This window comes from Mus pahari, chromosome 9 (genome assembly GCF_900095145.1).
Source record: "Mus pahari chromosome 9, PAHARI_EIJ_v1.1, whole genome shotgun sequence".
NCBI lineage: Eukaryota > Metazoa > Chordata > Mammalia > Rodentia > Muridae > Mus > Mus pahari.
This window is the reverse complement of record NC_034598.1, coordinates 6,689,004-6,709,505: the sequence shown is the minus strand read 5'-3', so window position 1 is coordinate 6,709,505 and position 20,502 is coordinate 6,689,004. Positions and strand designations below refer to the sequence as shown.

Sequence of the window (20,502 nt, the reverse complement as noted above, 5' to 3'; positions counted from 1 at the left end):
AAAAAAAGAAAGAAAGAAGTTTATTTGTTTGTTTTAAATTGGTCATTAGTATTTATTCACTATAAAGAACTAGGGCATTACTACTAAATTAGACAAGTGTCTGTGAAACTCGTTTTAGTGAACAAATATTTATATCTATTTATACAATTTTCCACAGTGCCCTTGATCCTTTGGATGGGTGATTAAATTTTTTAAAATGCAACTAAAACATTAATTGTCACAATTCTTTTATCAAAGCTTTTAGCTTTCTTAGCCGAACACACTCCCATTAATTCTTTTAAGTTCTAAGATTTATGCCTTTTGGGAAACATACTTATCTCCATATAAATTAAATGTTAACAGAGTTTTCCAGCAGTGAACACCTGGAGAAAAACTAAATAACAAACGCTAAAAATAAGTGATTGTCAACTGGATCCAGTGTTTTAGACTCCCTTCAGCCTAGGTAGGAAGGACCCTGTCAGGTATTTCAAAGTATCTCTTGTCTTGTGTTAGAGAACTTTAGAGGATAATGTTTCAATCTGTATTTTTCACCTCAACCTTGGACCAGTTTCCAAGGACACTACCACAAGCTCACGTGCCCCTGCACTGAAGACGGAACTGAGACACTCTGACAACATCCCTAACTCTCACCTTTTATAACACTGTAGAAACCCTTCCTATTTAAATAGTTTAAAAACTGTCTAAGATAGTTCATTTTCCTAGGTGATAAACTGCTAGTCTTGGTTTTAGTAAAACTGCAAAGAAAGGCACCAGCATTGTCCCCTTTCATTAATCACACACGGAGTGTCTGCTTACCCAACCATCCACTTGACTTAACGCTTGATGTTTTAAAGGACTCAGATGTTTTCACAGAAACAACTTCCCATTTTTCGGTGTAACTTTTTAAAAATCTAATCTTCATATTGACAGAGACCTATTTTAAATTTTCCAAATGGAACTCCATTTTAGGGATGCCTCAATTTTAAATCTAAATTAGCACCTAAAGCCAAACTACTTCCTAATAGGAAAAAGGGAACAATATTACCTGGCCCAACCATTTGCCTTACTATGATGTTACCTACTCAGACTTACTCACTGTACAGCAGCCAACTGCACTGACACCCAATGGCTCTGAGGTGACTCAAAGTCCACAAAACTACCAGTCTTGTAGAGACTCATGGTGCTGTATCAAAACTGCAATGCTAGCATCAGAGGAGATCTTTCTGCAAGGTTTAGAACAAATCTACTAAGACTAATTTTTAAAACATACATTTTAAAAAGGATTCATATTTAAACACAAAATTATTCTCCCCAAAAGAAGAAACTTACATCTAAGAGACCATACCGTAAATATGTTTCCTGACTAAATGAATCTTCAGAGTGTTCCATAGAACAAGCCAAGATGTTAAAAAACATTGTTCCTTGACATTCAGGGCACATTGCAGAAAAGAGGGTGGCAAACATGCAGTGGCCAGAGAACAGGAAGAGCATTGTAAAATGCAGCCTCTTGCACACGACATGGCCATAGGGCTCAAGAACTCATAGCAATGGGTACCTGGATTAAACCTGCTTACAAGACCCCATCTCTAGCTCAGAAACTACTGGAAGCTGAGGGCTGCCAGTGAGGGTGGGGGCTGAGGGCATGGCCACTGGAAGGGTATCCAGGGTCAGCACTACACCTTTGTACAGATATAGGCAGCACTCAATGAACTCTGATTGTTCATGTTTCTTAAAGGGACACAAAGGTGGGATGGAGCTAGATTAAAGGAATGTCTGCATAGAGTGGGAACTGGGGTAGAGATGATCAAAATACATTTTATAAATATATAAAATTGTCAACGAATAAATGAAAATATCATTAAAAATTACTAATACTGCTATTCTGATCCTGAATAGTAAATTGGTGGGTAAAATTACAAAATAACTTACTGGTTTTCCACTTTCAAATGAAATATTTCATAGGATATAAATGATTACAGATAGGCACTGGGGACCTTTTTGAGTTGGGGGTTTGGTTAAAAGTGTCTATTATTGGGGGCTGGAGAGATGGCTCAGAGGTTAAGAGGCTGCTCTTCCAGCAACCACATGGGCTCACAACTATCCGTAATGAGATCTGACTCCCTCTTCTGGAGTGTCTGAAGACAGCTACAGTGTACTTACATATAATAAATAAATCTTAAAAAAAAAAAGTTAAAAAAATATTTTTAAAAAGTGTCTATTATTCTCATCTGCTACCTTTAGTTCTTTAGTTCATACTGTGTTCTTGATTATTTTACCTTTACATATGTTTATATTATCTGTCACATGTAAATATACATGTCAGATACAGAGGACAAAAAAAGGGAAAAAAAATCTGACCTAGATCCTGGTAGCTAGCAATGTTACGTGACATGGGGCTTCTTCCTAATGGTTTTAACAATCCCCTCCTGTAGACGGTTTCCTGCCTCCTCAGCTTCACCTTCGCGAGAGGCAAGAAATGAGTCTCCTGAGCAGGAGGCACACAAGGCGACCTCCGGCCTCTCCCATGTCCAAATCTGTCAGCGTGCAAGAATGGGAGCTGTGAACTTAAGCTCTCCGAGAAACGTCACACAGGTGCTAAAGGGTCAACAAGGCTGACGACTCATTACAATTTTGTGTCTGTAGGAAACTGGAATTTTGGAGGGCCAGGACCAAGTGAGCTCAGAATATTATTCCTCATTTCTGAGTGATCTCCTATCCTTTTAACCACTGGGTAACACCTCTCAATGTACTAACTTGACAGACCACTCGCTTTCATCACCTGACAGCTCAGCACTTCACCAGCAAGTGTACTGAGCCCTGTCCTCATCACACTCCCACCACCCAGCTCTGCTCTAGGCCCTGCTCTAAGCACCTGTCTGTCTGATACTTCTGCCCATGCACTTGGGAATGCCTTGATAGAAGACTTTCTTTTGTTCTGTGACTACAAAAATCTGTTATAGCTGTTCCTACAAGCTATTAGGCAACCTGAATTCACACTGGGAGGTCACAGTAACTCGTTTGGCACTTTTCACTTGGGGGCAAGAGCTGTGTTTGCACTGGTTCGCAGAGGTAAGATTCAGCTTAAAACTGAAGGAAGACAGTCAGCGTTTCAGAGAAGAGGGGCAGCTTAAGAAGGGCTACATGACAAGTGGTGATGCAGGGACTCAGGAAAAGCAGTTCATTCTCAGAAGCTACGGAGGGCAGCTAGCAGGCACCCGTCAGTCAGTCTTTTCTTGGAGGAAATCAGTGACTGTCCCCAGGCTATCCGTAGAGAAAAGTCTCAGGACAGGAGCCTTAGTTGCGGCTCCAAAGTGAGCAAGGCATAGCTTTTAGTCCAGTTTCCTTCACTGTGGCCTCTACCTTCAGAAGGCAGCTGTGGCTGAGGTACCATAATAAAGAATTACCCCACTGCATAGCCAATGTCTGCATGACTGTTTCTCTTGGGAGGGAATAGCCCTTTTCAGCTTTGCCAAACAAATGTATGTCTTCAATAAATGCCTATAAGAAAACATGTGAGTGGTAAAATAAAAATAGAACAAATAATGGGAAAGAACAAAGAAGGGGAAAAGTCACTTAACTGCCAGTACTTAATGACACGACAGTTGTCAATGAAGAGGGATTCCATCACCTCCAGGCAGAGGTTCAGAGCAGGGTTATTAGGATAGAGCAGCTTCTGGAACTGGAAAGAGGATGAAGTGGGAAGCAAGCAGCAGGACAGACGGACAGGCTGCCTCAACAAGGGGTGGACTCTGTCCCAGTGACAGACAGCACCATTCGTATCACCTCAGCATCCCTGTTCCAACAGCAATGAAGTTTCCCTGAATCCCTTCCCACCTGAGGTGATGGAGCCCAGGTGAGTGTGAGTGTGAGGTGCTACAAGCATTCATGTCGACAGGTGTGCTAGTGTCTGGCTAAGCACACTGCAGATAGGAGGTGCTGTCATTAAGTCAGGGTGAGGGCAATGTACCTGGGAACAGGGTATCGGCAAGCTAGAGAAACAACGGTGTAAGCTGGGTGTAATACTGGAGAGTGGTGGCGACATAAAAATGCACCTCGCATACTGTAAGTGAGCAAATGTCCATGGGGTATGTCAGTTTACAATAACAGGATCTTATTTTGAGGAAAGAACTGTGGAGAATGAGTGGCTTATAGGCTACCTACATTTTCCAACATCTTTTCTATAAACATGGAGAAAGTAATTTTAAAATCGGCAACTTAATGAGGACATTAAAAAGGAAAACATATTAGAAGTCACTCGGTTTCTTCATCGGTTCTCTCAGGAATAGTTACCTACCTATTTTGACTCTCCCCCTTTCAGGACCTTCTCCCATTACTAGGATATTTGCTGGTTTCTAGAAATAAAAATAGAGCATTCAAATTACTACTTTATCCTTTTGACATGCTCCAAAATGGAAATTTTTTCATATGAAAATATAATTTTTATGTATTTTCATTCAGTCTAAACTAATTAAAGATTAAGTATTTTTTACAGTTAAAGCATTTGATATTCTTGACGTTAGCACTAAATTCATATAAACATTTTTTGCCAGGTAAACATACTTATTTTCAAAGTTGTATCATATAAATAATTACAAAGTAATTGAAATTATCATTTATATTTGTCCCATAACTTAAAAAACCTGCACCACTCAAATATACTTATTTTTAATGTGGAAAATTTTAAACCACAATATAACTACTCTCACTTAAGTTAACCAAATGAGCATTCCTTGCTAAGTATTTTTGGACTGCATTACAAAAACATCACTGATATGGATAGACTCAATTAGAATTCACATCAATTACAATAAAAGCAAAAGTAACCAACTCCAAATAAGGCCCGGCAGTGGTGGCACACTCCCAGCATTTGGAAGGCAGAGGCAGAAGAATCTCTGAGTTCGAGGCCAGCCTGGTCTACATACAGAGTGAGTTCCAGGACAGCCAGGGCTATACAGAGAAACCCTGTGTCAAAAAACAAAACACAGCCGGACGTGGTGGCGCACGCCTTTAATCCCAGCACTCGGGAGGCAGAGGCCGGCGGGTTTCTGAGTTCGAGGCCGGCCTGGTCTACAGAGTGAGTTCCAGGACAGCCAGGACTACACAGAGAAACCCTGTCTCGAAAAAAAACAAAAAACAAACAAACAAAAAAAACAACCCCCCCCCCCCACACACACACACCTGGAAAGGAAGAAAAAAGGAAAAGAAAAGAAACTCCAAATACGCCTAAGATAGCTGATATTAAATCTTTCCAATCTTTCAGAATTATAAATAAAGGAGGAGGAAGAGGGGAGAGGGGAGGGGGAGGGTTGAGGGAAGGAGGAGGAGGAGGAGGAGGAGCAGCAGCAGCAGCAGCAGCAAGGAAAGGAACTCCAAATACAACTTAAAAATGTAGGGCAGTAAGAGCCAAGGCCAACAGAGTGCCCCACAAAGCGTAAGGTGCAGGAGCTGCAAGCTTCTCACGTCGCGTGTGTGGAGACAGATTAAGGCAACAGATGGGGGTGAGCCCATCTCCTCTGAGAACCTGGGGGGGAATATATATAACTCATTTTACTCAGAGTAGACAGATGAGATGGACAGACAGGCAGCGAGTTTCCTTTTGAGGGGTCTTTTGAGACAATCTCTCTTGCTGTCTCCCCCTTCCCCCAAGATCCTGCCCATGAAAACAATACTTCATGTGAAGTGACTAGTACTTTATTAAGGGCTGTGCCTACTGAAGTGAGGGTGGGGACAGACAGACAGAACGGGGGTGCAGGGGGCAGGGGGTGGGAGGGGGGAAAGAGCAAGGCTGCGAAGAGGCGTGCCCAGGAAACAGGGACAAGTCTGACTCGAGGAGGTGGTTTAGGCCAGTAATCTTAAATGCCCAGTGAAGCAGTCTGACCCAGTGAGAACAGGAAGCAGAGACCAGAACTGCTGTGAAGAGATAAGGAAGCATGGAGGGAGTGGTGGGGCTGGTTCTAGTTTAGAGAAGTAAGTTTACAGGGCTTTGTGACAGAGAGAAAACAAAACCAAAAACCATGACAAAGATAACACTGAGACCCTGGCTTCATGTGACAGGAATGACTGTGCCTTTTATGGAGCTTGAAAACTATGAAAGGGCAACAGAGCAAAAGATGGTAACACGAGACGTCAAGCCACACTAGTCAACAGAATGGGAGCAGGGTGCTGCCAGGAGTGTGACAATCAAAGCAAGGAAAAGGTCCAGGGCAGAATGGGTAGGCAACAACACGGGGAAACCTTCACAGTTCAAGGTTGCTAACTACCAACTGGTTGATAACTGGGTCCATTACAAAATAGACTTTCGGGCTGGAGAGATGGCTCAGCAGTTAAGAGCACTGACTGCTCTTCCAGAGGTCCTGAGTTCAATTTCCAGCAACCACATGGTGGCTCACAACCATCTGTAATGGGATCTGATGCCCTCTTCTAGTGTGTCTGAAGACAGCAACAGTGAACTCACATAAAAACAAAACAACCAACTAAACCAAACCAAAACCAAACCAAACCAGACTTTCAGGAATCAAAAGGAAATATGTGACAACTTCAATTCTAAGGAGCTTAAATCAAGTATAGAAGATGGAGAGAGGTTTAGAATAGAGTATTAAACTGTAGAGGGAATAATAACTCTTTTTGGTGGCCATCGGGACAATATTTAGGAAGGTAACTTTAGTAAAGATGGCTAGGATATTAATAGACAAGCGTACTGGCTTCATGCTCATGGAATCCTACAAAGACACACTCACAGTATATAACATAGCATGGCCCAGTGGTTCCAAGTGCTTGTCGCTCTTCTGGGGGTGTTCCGTTCCCAGAACCCTTGTCAGTCAACTTCCAATCAGCTCCAGAGAGTCTGATGCCCACTTCTGGCCTCTGAGGGCACACATACCAGTTTACCATGAGAGTGTGTATGCCCAAGCACACACACCTCTACCTACACACACCTACACACACTTTTAAGGTCAATTATGAAAACATAAGCCAAAATATCGCATATTTGGAAACTTAAAAACCATGTCTAAAGCATTCCAGGCAAAGGGAGAAACTATACAAAAATGAGAAACACCCAGGACCAAAATATGAAGTCAGTGAAGAAACTATTAAAAATGATGAAGGGACAGGCCACCCAAAGGTGGATAAGAATGAGTCCTTACCTCATCACTCTCTCTCACACACAGACACACACACACACACACACACTTCAATTTCAAGAGTAATAAAATATAAGCAAAGGCCAAAAGTTTGAATAAAAAATACTAAAATAACCTTTCCTACCTTTCCTTCCTTCCTTCTTTTCTTTTCTTTTCCTTCCTTCCTTTCTTTTGGTTTTTCGAGACAGGGTTTCTCTGTATAGCCCTGGTTGTCCTGGAACTCACTCTGTAGACCAGGTTGGCCTCGAACTAAGAAATCCGCCTGCCTCTGCCTCCCAAGTGCTGGGATTAAAGGCGTGCGCCACCACCGCCTGGCTTCTTTTCTTTTCTTTTCCTCAGCACAAACAGGGTAACTATTTATAAGATACCTTCTAGAAGTCAAAATAAAAAGTCAACTGAATAGAAAAATAGAAAAAAATTCTGACATGAAACTATAGCAAAAAATCTATTTTAATAAAAACCAAACGGAAAGCTGTCCGACTGACCTAAGTCAGCAGGAGCACTGAGGTGGCTTCATCCTCGTGGGTTTGTTCCAGACACACCTGAGCAACAGAAGCACAGCCCTGCTAACTCTGTCCAGTCTACTGGGAATACACTGGCACAAGGTGTTTGGAAAATAATTTGGTATAATCTTGCAAAAGTGAGTAAGTGAATCACTTTGAATCCATAATTTCACTTTTACATCATACCAGAGAATGTTTGTAATGCAGTTCTTCAGTTTAAGAAAATTACTGACATATCAATTAATGCATTGTTAATCTTGGAAGTATTATACTGCATGAAAAAAGAAAGTTACAAATGATATTTGTAACAGGACACCATTTCATATAGCTTAAACCCAAGCAGCGATAAATGTAGTATTTAAGCTTACGCACAGTAAGCTAAACCTATTTTTAGACTGAAGAGAATAAGTGTTTCAAAATCTAGGCCATCTGCTAAGTCGTAGGAGGAGGAAGATCCTAGGGCAGGGAGAAAATAAAGCAAGCACTGTCCACTTGGTAAGTGGAAGGTTCTTAGGTCATAGTATTTTTATGGGTCTAGCATACATAAGTATAGCAAATATTTTTGCATGTGCATATTAAGATGATGGGATAACCGAGAACTCTACAGAGAAAGCCCCTTTGAGGAGGCAGCATTTGGTATAAGGTCTGAAGGCAGTGCAGGAGGGGGCGTGACACCTGGCTATCTCAAGGAAGGGCATCTAGGGAGAAAAAGAGCAACTTAAGTATCCCAGGCAAGTACGGTCCTGGTGAGCTACAGGATCTGGAGGACCACAGGGTTGCAAGGTGAATAGAAGGATGGTCATTCAAAAAGGAAACCACGGAAGGCCTCAGTTCCTGTTTCAAGTGGTTCCACCTTTTTAGCACAAGCTCTTTGAGTAACAAAAACTAGGCACATTCTTGAGTCTGTATTTCCAGAGTAGCTGAGGGCTGCCACAGAGGTGCAGGTGAGCAGGGAGTTTGAGAGGGGAGAAGCAGGAAGCTGGAGAAAGGTTAGAGGATAAAAGATAAATGCATCCATCTACAGCGCATGGAGCCCCTCTATGTGCCTGTCAGGTGTAAACAAGAAATCTGAGACTATGACCAAAATGAATGAGTAGGTCACTGGTGGCCCAGTAAAAACATTTTTTTCTTCAATTACAGAAGCCAGATGTCCTAAATAAACAAAGTAAGTGTAAAGACAAAGGCAAATCAAAGGAAGCCTCGTAAGTAAGGATGATTCCCTCTGACAGGTCACGGTCTTTACATTGTAAGATCATCCTATCGTACAAGCCATTTTGCATACTATTTCCTATAATACTTGTAATTCCTAAGGTTTGAGATTTTTAAAGCATTTTAAAATTCTAAGATATAAGTACAACAAAGTCTGTGACCTGGGAACAACAAATACTTCATAGAACAAATAAAATGCAAGGACAGGAAATAGGCCACTTAGCACATTAGGAGTTCTAGTGGTCAGGTTATGTTGAAAAACAGTGCTGGCACCACCATGAAATGAGCCTGCAGGGAAGAGCAGGAGGCTCCAGGGTGACCTTGTGACCGCATACTCAAAGCCCACGAACGGTCTGAAGGGCTCCATGTGCTGGCTGACATAAAGCAGGGGCAGTAGCTGGCCTGGAGCAGGCGCGGCCTACCAACTCTTGTACCAGCCAAGAAAGGAAGGCAGAGTGTGAGCAGCACTGGCAGGTGGCCTGCAGGCGGCAGTAACTACAATGACCCAATCACTGGTCATCCTCAGGTGGGAATGCCCACTTCCCCTCAGAACAAGCAAATATGGCCATCCACCAGTAAAATATGGTTAACTCTTCAGAGTATTTTTTCATACTTTTTAAAGATAGAAATAATCAGGGTATAGAGGGCTACGAAACCAGGCTTAGAACAACTCTATCCAATTCTCAAGATTTCATACTGGATTGTGTCTATGAGTTTTAAATTTTCAACAGACTAACTTTAATAATTAACATATTTTTATTTACGTACTATTAATAAATTAATAATAAAAAGGAATTGAGGTGTTCAACACCCAAGCCTAACACAACCACCACAAACCTTATCAGACAAAAAAAAGCAAACCAAAATTGTTCTGACCCAGTTACATCCCGATTAGCACAGGCCCGCACGCTTCACCAAAACTCTTCTTACTGTGAACACAAAATGCCAGCTGTGAAAGAAAGCAACACTGCTGGGCTTGCACACTTTAGTTGCCATAGAAACGGCAGAAATGGCAGAAGCTGGATGTCTCAAGTTATCAGCAATAAAATAAAACAGACAAAAAAATCAAAGCTACAGGGTTTTAGTTAAATTCTATTCTAAAGGCAAGTCATGAAAATATGCAACAGTAGCATGATTATACAGGGCTAGACCTTCAATATTCATATTTCTACAGAATTTAGTAATTCTTAATCCTACATGGGATACTTTACATGTACTCCTGATCTGCTTTTCCGTTTATAGGATCAATTATTTCACAGGGTTAAATTTCCTTCAGCTAATTGGTGTATCATAAATAGAACAACCACAGCAACCCACAGCCATTCTACTCCGTTTGCTTTGCACTCCCTGCTTCAACATGTCTGGGAATCTCAGTATGACTCTCAATAGCACCAACGACCAACAGTAGACACACAAGTGACCCAGCCTTGAATGGTAGGGACAGGGAATCAGAGTTAAGTTGGGTTAGTTGCTGTAACAATGGACAATGCTGGCCTGGTATTAATGGCTACAACTATGCTTTCATTTAAATACAGTGTGGTACAATTCCCCTCACATTTGATACAAAGTTAAATCCCAGGATATTTATTTTGCACACTGTTCATTGTTCCCCTGAACAAATAAAATTCTGTGCTACAGAACAAATAACTACCCAACAGGAAGCGCTATGCTTTCTTTTCTTGAACAAACACAGTAGTCATTTGCAGACATTACTCTACCATAATTATCTATACCTTAAAAAAACTTCATTAATTGGGTAGTTGAGCATTTAAAAATATGGAAGTAGATGCAGGGTTCAAAGTCTTTCCTGGTTAGCAAATTCAAGGCTAGTCTAGGAAAGGAGAGCCAATCTCTAGATAGATAGATAGATAGATAGATAGATAGATAGATAGATAGATAGATAGATAGACAGACAGACAAATAGGCAGAGATTGCTGGACATAGTGGAATACTCCCTTAATATCAGCACTTGGGAAGCCGAGGCAGAGGCAAATATAACTCTATGAATTCCCAGATAGCTGAGGCTACCTAAAAACAAAGCAAAACAAACAAACAAGCCAACAAACAAAAACCAAAGGGAAAGGAGTGGAGAAGAGAGATGGAAAAGGCAGAGGTGCAAAATGCAAGAATGTGACTTCAAGTTTCTAGACATTAGAGAACAGAGCTCTTCCATACATTAGTTTGCCATACACTAGTTGGTTAAGGAACAAAATATGAACAACTACGTTCCCAAAGGTGAAAACTCACAATCTACCTAGTTGGGTAAAAGTGTCCTTTGATGGATAACATCCCCATTTTAATAGAAGTATCAGGAAATGAATGAACACCCTAAAATATACTGAGATTATTTCTGAATATGTTTTAAATTTTGGATTTTATTCTGGGGTTCCAAAAATCACATGTACACTAATGATCCCCAAATCAAGACTACTAGGACTCTAATCTCCCATGTATCTTAGAAATAGATCATATTCACAAGTACCATAAACTCCATCCATCCAAGATCAACTTTTCCTTCTCCCTAACAAAACTGTCTTTTCCTAGTATTCCTTGGTCAACAAAAGCAGAAGTCTGACCTTGGTCCTGTCCTTGAATCTAGTCATTGCTCCTCTGCTTCTTAAGAACTAAGTATTCTATGGCCTTTCTTCCTCTTTATACTCATCAGCTTGCTCAGAGCTTCATGTTTTCCACCAGCTACTTGATAGAGCTGCTGCCCATGAGTCCATACCAGCTCCATAACCCTGAGCCATCTCATTTAAAAACTTGACCATCCTAGGAAAACCCCTAGTTTAAAGACAATAATTAGGATCCACCATAACTGGTTTTCCTTGCTTTTTGCCTTTTCTCTTTTCCAGTGATACCAACCTGTTGGCAGTTTCTTAGTCTACATCTTTATTGGTGCCATTTCTTCTGCCCGCAATGCTCCCAGATCCACTGCTTTCACCATACCAGCTTATGTGCAGTGTCCCAAGGCCTTCACCCCAGCTGCTAAGGCTCCACTTCCATGTTCTCAGTATTGTATGCTGAGCTAGTTCTTGAATGGCGTGTGCGTGGGTGTATGGGTGTGTCTGTGTCTGGGTGTGTGTCTGGGTATGTGTGTGTCTGGGTGTGTGTGTCTGGGTGTGTGTGGGTGTGTATGTGTCTGGATGTGTATCTGGGTGTGTGTATCTGGGTGTGTCCGGGTGTGTGTTCTGGGTGTGTGTATGTGTGGGTGTGTGTCTGGGTGTGTCTGGGTGTGTGTGTGTCTGAGTGTGTGTGTGGGTGTGTCTGGGTGTGTGTTCTGGGTGTGTGTGTATGTGTGGGTGTGTGTCTGGGTGTGTGTCTGGGTGTGTGTGGGTGTGTGTCTGGGTGTGTCTGGGTACGAGGGAGAGGGAGAAGGAAAGGGAGAGAACCTGAGTATTAGGACAGAGCCTTGTTGCTCATGGCTAGGCGAGAGCTCTCTGTGAACACAACCCTACCCTCTAGTTTCTTTTAAAGCATTTTTATGACTACATGTGTATAAATTTCCCCACAGTGGATCCAATGAGGGAAAGGTTATGTTTTATTGATTCTTACATTCCCAAGTGCTCAGAACAGTGTCTAGTATATATTAGGCACATTGTAGGGTAAAAGGCTTCCTTATCTGGAGCACCTAGCCATTATTGAAAATGTATTTCTAATGTATCCGTAAGCAAGAAAGTCTTCCCATTTAAGTTTCGTATCTATAGGTGATGTAAGCTATGTGTAAATTAGAAACCTGTAATTCTAAGTAGATGACTAGTTTCATTTTACATTAAAACCAGGCTGGTCTTCTCTGCAGTATATCAGTTATGTTAATCCGACCTGGTACTCACATTAAACAACGCCTGCCAAGGCAGCACTGTCAGCATCTAACAGTGCACTTCTTTGTCTGCCATTTAGAAGTGATTGTAGGCCTGGACAGCAAGATATGGTTTTCTTTTCTCTAACAAGAACCAATGAAAAGCAACATATAAAAAAGCTCAGTGCAAAAGAAGCGCATGTATCTGGAAGGCTCTTTACCTAATACACTTCAAAGTCCGGAAGAGAAAAATGAAACTATACTGCACACTGGTAGCAGCAGCAGCAATGACACTGCGCCGGCATTCAGATTCAGCATTAAGAAATACACCCTGCAGAAGCAACAACAAGAAAGTTTTCTATTTACATCTATGACACTCATTCTAATAAAATTAACTTAGAAAAACAATGTCCCTGTTCCAGGGTTAGCCACAGCCTCACAGTCCATAGCCCCATCTAAGGTCTTACTTCTTCCTCTTTTCCTTTTCTATTTAGTTTAATTTTTATCTGTGTGTCTTGCTCATTCTCATTTTAAAAGAAAGGAATCTTATCAGAGAACAACGGGCAAACTGAGCTCTCTCGTCTAAGCGAACACTCAGGCCCACCTGAGAATGCACACCGACCGCAGACTCTCCCCAGGCCAGCTCTGGCAATCTCTAGGCACACTGACTCAGTTCCTTGCCTCTACAAGTCTTCTACTCAATGTACACGCAGAGGACAATAGAACCGTCACCCGTGACCTGGAGAAAGCAAAGTGTCAGTCTTCCGTGAGAGACCCCTGAGTGCTCACTAGGAGATCTGAACAGTGCCAGTACTGGTGACCACCTGGGTATTTGTCACAACTTATCCTATCAACTTGTAATTAAAGTGGACATAGCATTTTATATAAATTTTGCCATCAAGATTGATGGCTGGTTCAGTCTTAATATAACCAGCGTCCTTCAAAGCCTTAAGGCTCCTGCTCCTATCTGTGGCCTTTGGTTTTGTCTGCCTTTTCTTTTTGTAGTTATTTTTGTTTTTCTGTGTCTTTGTGTGTGTGCAAATGTGCACATGTATACCGCCTAGATTAACTCCTCCCCATCCCCACCCACACTCCCATCTTTCTTAGGGTTCCTATTACATAGATAAAGCACCATGGCTACAAACAACTTAGAGTGGAAAGGGTTTATTTCATCTTCTAACTCTAGCTCAGATCACACTCAAGTCACTGAGGGAAGTCTGTGCAGGAACTCCAAGCAGGAAGCTGGAAGTAGGAACTGGAGCAGAGGCCATGGAAGAGTGTGGCTTACCGGCTTGCTCCCTTCAGCCTGCTCAGCCTGCTCAGCCTGCACACTTATAGCACCCAGGGTCACCTGCCCAGGGGTGGCACTACACCAGTGGGCCCTTCCATATCAATTGATAACTAAGAAAATGCAGGAAAGGCTTGGCTTGCCTTCAGCCCTATCTTTTGGAGGTGTTTTCTCTTTTGAGGCTCCCACTTCTCAGATGATTCTACCTTGTGTCAAGCTGTCACCAGCACCAGTGTCCCCTCCCTGCTCATGGCTGGCTGGCTCGCTGGCCAGTGCTGCCTCCACCCTTCTCCCGAGTCACCCCACACACTCTTCTCATTCTCACTCCTAACCAAGGTCCTCTCCAGGAAGCCCCTCCTTCCCTTGAAGGCCTAACCATGTTTAGTTCTCCCTATCCTACACTGCTCTGTCTAGCGCTCGCTCCCCTCTACCTCAAGGCCCAATCAAGGCCCTGAGGCCCAATCACACTATCAAGCTTAATCCTTCACGGGATTATGGGAACTTCCTCTGCAGACAGACCTCTGCCATTCTTGTTTTCTATTTATCAGTATGTGCTCTGGTTTTGTTTCTGTTGTTGTGACAAAAAACCTGACTAAAGCAACAGGGAGAGAAAAGGTTTGCCTGGCTTTCTAATCAGGCCAGTCTACTCATCATCTTAGGGAAGTCAGTGCAGGAACTCAAGCAGCTAGCTACACGGCATGCAGTCAAGACCAGAGAGACGTGGCTGCCTGCGCTGCACGCCTGCCGCTGCACCGCCTGCCGCTGCCCTAGCTTTCTTCACATTGTCAGCTCAGAGCCTGCCCTACTGCCTCACAGCCCTGCCCTGCAAAATGACATTTAAAACATCGAAGAACAGTCAAGTCCATTCAACTAAGTACTATCTTCTGAGGTAACTCTCTTTAAGTAGAATTAATAAATCAAATGACAATATAAAGTCATCTGACTAGCATAGCATTCTTGCCTCTGGAGCCTCTCAGTAATATCTCATTTAAGAGGGAAGAATGAAAACTAAGCTGTTCAAAGCACTTACTAATTTTGATGTTAACTTTTTTAAATTTCCAAAGTTTAAATATTAAAACTTGGCGAAATATTTGTAGTATTCGAATGTGATCTCCAGGAAGCATGGACTGGTTTTCCAATCTTCCGAGAGCAGGAAGGATGATTCGCATGCTCACGTCTGATCCCTGCGTCAGCAGAGACAGAGAGGGTCAGGCTGAAGGAGTGCTGAGGAGGAAGGCACCGCTGGAGCACTGGTGAGTTATAAGGACTGTCCAGAGGCACCTCCAGAAGGGCTGCCGGGAGGATTTCAGAAGTTCAGTATTAAGGTAGGGAGCCGACTGCATCAACTCCAGGACCTCCACATACAGGGAAGGGAAGGGAAGCCTAATGGCTGGCTTAGAAACTGCTATCCTCTACTTTTTATTTAAAAAGATTAACTTACGTTTTATCTGTATGCACGTTTTGCTACATGCATGTGTGTGCACCACATGTATGTGTGGAGCCCGAGGCGCCAGAAAAGGTGTAGATCTGGAACTTGAATTAAAAATGGTTGGGAGCGGCCCTTTGGGTGCTAGGAACTTAACCTGGTCCTCTACAAATGAAGCAAACACACTCAACCTGAGTCGTCTCTCGAGCCCCTCTGAACCTTAAACAAATATAAATTCAGCTCACTAATATAAAAACAAAAGACAAAAAACAACTACTCATAGCAAGTTGAACTTGTAGGACAGAACTCCCACAAATACTGTCTGAAAGAGAAGAGCCGGGCCAGGCTGGAGCATTCGCTCCGTCTTCACTCAGTAAAGCCCAGAGCTGAGCAGGTGCCGGACTCAGGAATATGAGAGAGGAAAGACAGTCCAACTGTAGGCCACACGGGTCGCAGACCCGGGAGCAATGCGCTGAAGCTGAGGACAGTGGACCTACTCGGTAACCGCCACCGGCCATCATGGCTCTGTCTGCAGACACTCTTCTCACGTGCTTACGAGCACACACAGTGAGGCAGCAGCAGGGCCGTGAGGTGTCAACTCTGCTCTAGGAAGCTCACCACTGCAAAAAGGCTGCCAACGCCATCCTGGCGTCCCTCCACAGCCAGAGCAGCAATCCTGTGACCATGAGTCACCCTGCACGTCGTCATCTTCCTCTGCGCTGCGGCCTGCCTGCCTGCCGTAAACCTAAACTACAGCTCACTCTCTAACTGTTTACACGTTCAAGTATTTATAGACTTATACCTCTCCTTCACTGTCTCTCAGCCAAGAGAAAAACATTTAGCTCTTTCTCCTTTCCTCTTAAAGCCAATTCCTCAACTCAAATAATCTTTTTAGTGGCTTTAAAATTCTCTGCTTTTGTATAACATTCTAGGATCTAAATCATATACCCGAAATATTGTTCCAGACATGAAAAAAATCACAGTTTAAAAAATCATTTTGAGGATTAATGATTCTGTATATGAACTCTAGAACCTTAATTTTTAGCTACTCTCAATTTCCTTTCATTATATTATCAAGCTGCAAGTTTATAGTTTTTCTAATAGTGTACTTGCATGATTTTCCATGTTTCTCCTATGAATTCATCAGCTAGAGACAGTAAGTACAAAGACACAGTTGGGACTCACAAATGGGCTAAAGCAAAGGGAAACGAAGCAGTTAAAAGCTCTCCAGAATCTCACACAACAGCGCTGGTCTTCAGCCCACTACAATCAATTTCAAATATCTCCATCTCCTTTTAAAACGCACTCTTTTTTTATTAGATATTTTCTTTATTTACATTTCAAATGCTTAAAACATACTCTTATGCTATATACTTTACATTTCTCCACTGATGACAATGTAAATGTAGGGGTTAAACATTCCACTCCTGAAAACACTTGGGCAACAGCAGGACAGTGTGGTCCAGATACCGGGCTCCTAGCCAGTAGAAATTCCTGGGAAAACCGCATCCAATTTCATTAGAATTACTTACACTGCAAATGGTGAAAAGCTACAGTAATCATGTGGACAAAATACAAACAAGCACTGTGTTAGGTCAGAACTTCTTTCATAATATATTTAAACCCTATACTCACCCTATGGACAAAAAAGCATTTTGTAATCAGGGAAGAATCCATTCTTTTGATCACAAAGTTTCAGGACCTTAAAACAAACCAACCCTCTAAATAAACTCCAGACCCAGCTGCAACCCAAGTATTTTTGTTTTTCTTTACACTACACCATTTACTCCTATTTGAGCCAGGCAGAAGAATCCATGTCCTTTCTGAGATAATATAAGTGCCTTCTCACCTTACAATCTCTCGTTTCAATTTTTATAACCAGCATTCCTTCCCTCCCTAAGTTTTTAAATTTTGTGTCAAAGTCCAGGTCAAGTCCTTCTTCCCTGAAGAAGCCTCCTCCCCCCACCCACCCCCACCCCCACCCCAGCACCACACACACAGATCTTCTTGGCTTGAATAGCAACCCTGAGTCTGCACCTTTCTCTCTCTCCTCTCTCTCTCTCTCTCTCTCTCTCTCTCTCTCTCTCTCTCTCTCTCTCTCTCACAGAGTTCATGGAGGACGGTGTTTTAAATGCTGCTATTTCTACAGTATGTACTGTATATAAGAAGGTCTCTCTCTCTCTCAGAGTTCATGGAGGACGGTGTTTTAAACGCTGCTATCTCTACAGTATGTACTGTATATAAGAAGGATCAAACCCCCGTCTTCTCAAGAAAGTCAGTCTGGGAGACGAGCTAAGACAGCGCTTCTCTACCTTCCTAACGCTGCAACCCTTTAATACATACAGTTCCTCAGGTTGTGCTGACCCCAATCATAAAATCATTTTTGTAGCTACTTCATAACTGTAATCTTGCTACTGTCGTGAATTATAATGTAAGTATGTTTGCTGATGGCCTTATGCGACTCCTGTGAAAGGCTATTCAACCCCCAAAGGGGTTGCAACCCATAGGTTCATAACACTGATCTAAGGCATCTATATGATATAAACAAATACCACAAAAGAACATGAAATATAACAAGAATGTATAACAAAATTTCATCTCAAAATTGAGTTGGAATATTAAAAAAAGCTTTAATTTTTAAAAATTGATTTCAGTTTATTATATTTATTCATGTTCATTTAATTTTATTATATTTATTCATACATTTTCCTGCACGTTTGTCTGTGCACCCCATGCATGCTTGGTGCCCATGGAGGCCAGAAGACAGCATTGGCTCCCCTGGAGCTGGAGTGATCGACAGGGTGCTGGGAATGAAACCCAGGCCCTTGGCAAGAGTGGCCAGTGGTTAACTGCTGAGGCGGCTCCAGAGCTAAGCTTTAAATCCTGCTGCAGAGCCTCGAAAGACAAGCACATCTGAGTATGGAGAGACAGGGCCAAGAATAAGACAAGCAAATGCAAGCCATCAAGGCAAGAAATCTCAGGACAATGTAGGAATAACCAATAGTAGAAGGCAAGCAGAAAGGGATGGGTCAGGGGAGTGTCTGAAGTCAGCAGAGCTCTATTCAGTAAGATCCTGAAAACTACTTATGCCAAAGTTCCTGAAAGGCTAATAAATGGTCATCAGGTCTACACGGACTGGAAGGAGAAAGACTGTTAAAGGAGTTAATGTAGTAGACACATTTAGAAGCAGTAACATGATAAAAGACAGATGGAATAAAGGCCTGAACAAGGAAGAGGTTACAGGGGGTAAAAACAGGCGAGGAGAAGAGAGAATATAAATTTGACATGCTGTGTTCTACATGTAAACTACAAAAAAAGGGCGAAAGTCTGGATGCTAAGAGGAGGCTGGCGCTGTAACCAAGAGAGAGGGCACTGCAGACAGACAGCAAATAAACAAGAAAATCGGAGTCCTAGTTATACCGGCTAGCATCCATATACTGTCAGAAAACTAGTCTACTGAGAACAAAACAGTAACTCTGTAAAACAAGATGAAAACACTCAAACCAACCCTGAATAAAAGATTCTCACTAATGATTCAGATGTGACTGGAACCTTGAAAACAGAGATCTAAATGTTGACCATGTGGTCCGTCACTCAGGAACAACCTCCAGTGCCTCTGAAGCATTTAAAATGTGGTAATTAACTCATGGTAAATATAGATCTTCATAATCCTCTTTTTTTTTTTTATCTAAGTGTCTTTTTTAAATTTGAATCTCCTTTTTTTTATTAGATATTTTCTTCATTTACAATTCAAATGCTATCCCGAAAGTCCCCTATACCCTTCCCCTGCCCTGCTCCCCAACCCACCCACTCCCACTTCCTGGCCCTGGCATGCCCCTGTATTGGGGCAAATAAAGTTTGCAAGACCAAGGGCCTTTCTTCCCAATGATGGCTGAGTATGCCATCTTCTGCTATATATTCAACTAGAGACACAGCTCTGGGGGGACTGGTTAGTTCATATTGCTGTTCCTCCTAAAGGGTTGCAGACCCCTTCAGCTCCTTGGGTACTTTCCCTAGCTCCTCCACTGGGGGCCCTGTGTTCCATCCAATAGATAAACTGCGAATCCACTTCTGTGTTTGCCAGGCACTGGCCTAGCCTCACAAGGGACAGCTATATCAGGGTCATGTCAGCAAAATCTTGCTGGTGATTGACTGACTTGTGGTCACTACCATTCAACTCCAATGCCACAACAGGAGGTGGCCTGGGCAGATTCCAGGTCTGACTAACTAACAAGGGATAGTCACTGCATTCTCTTCACGCACTCACTATTTCTGCAGCATAACCCTCCTCAGCTAACAGAGCTACAATCTACCTACACTAACCCCTATCATTCTGGATCTAAAAATCACAAAAACCTAATGAAATAAAGTATTATCAAATTATGTGGGGAAAGATAATGCCTGCAACAATAAAGGTACAAGGATTACCACTGTCCTATACTCTTATGTTTATAATAAATAAAAAATAACAATCTAACCTGCAAATCAAGTGAGTACTTAGCATATAAGTTGATTACTAGTAAATGTTTATTATACATATGCCAATTTAAAATATAAGGCCAGACATTTGCATTGTGGCTAATCTGTCTAATAAGTATGTTTTGGCCGGGCGGTTGTGGCACACGCCTTTAATCCTAGCACTTGGGAGGCAGAGGCAGGCGGATTTCTGAGTTCGAGGCCAGCCTGGTCTGCAGAGTGAGTTCCAGGACAGCCAGGGCTATACAGAGAAGCCCTGTCTCGAAAAACAAAAACAAAAACAACAAAAAAAAGTATGTTTTACCAGAGGCAATGTCATTATTTAAGCCTGAGGGGATGAAAAATTAGAACTCAACTTTCATTATTAGTGCTTTTATATATGGAACAAGTTGAAGTGAAGTCCACCAGCTTTACATATTGACTGGGTATTAAAATTATACACTACTGTTAAAAATCACACTGACAGTTTACAGCCATGTATTGATTTCAAGAAATAATAGAGACCAAATGTTTAAAGATAATCTAGGTTTTTTTTGTTTTTTTTTTTTTTTTTAATTGAAACAGGGCCTTGCTAGGTAGCTCAGGCTGGCTGTAAATTATCTTACTGTCTGAGTAACTGGTGTGCATTACTGCACTTTGTAAGGTGAAAATGGGGAGGGAGGGAGGGAGGGAGGGAGGGA

The 20,502-nt window shown here is 42.2% G+C and overlaps 1 protein-coding gene across 7 annotated transcripts in view; it reads right to left on the bottom strand.

The window, feature by feature from the left end:
* Positions 1 to 20,502, bottom strand: part of Cdk19 (cyclin dependent kinase 19) — a 126,960-nt gene that overhangs the window by 22,441 nt on the left and 84,017 nt on the right. For 6 of the 7 annotated variants that reach the window (XM_021204557.1, XM_021204559.1, XM_029542268.1 and 3 more), the window contains one exon: positions 4,274 to 4,331. The exons of the other annotated variant lie outside the window; for it this stretch is intronic. In XM_021204557.1, coding sequence (XP_021060216.1) covers positions 4,274 to 4,331 — 58 coding nt within the window. The remainder of the gene's footprint in view (positions 1 to 4,273; positions 4,332 to 20,502) is intronic. 7 annotated transcript variants of the gene reach the window in all.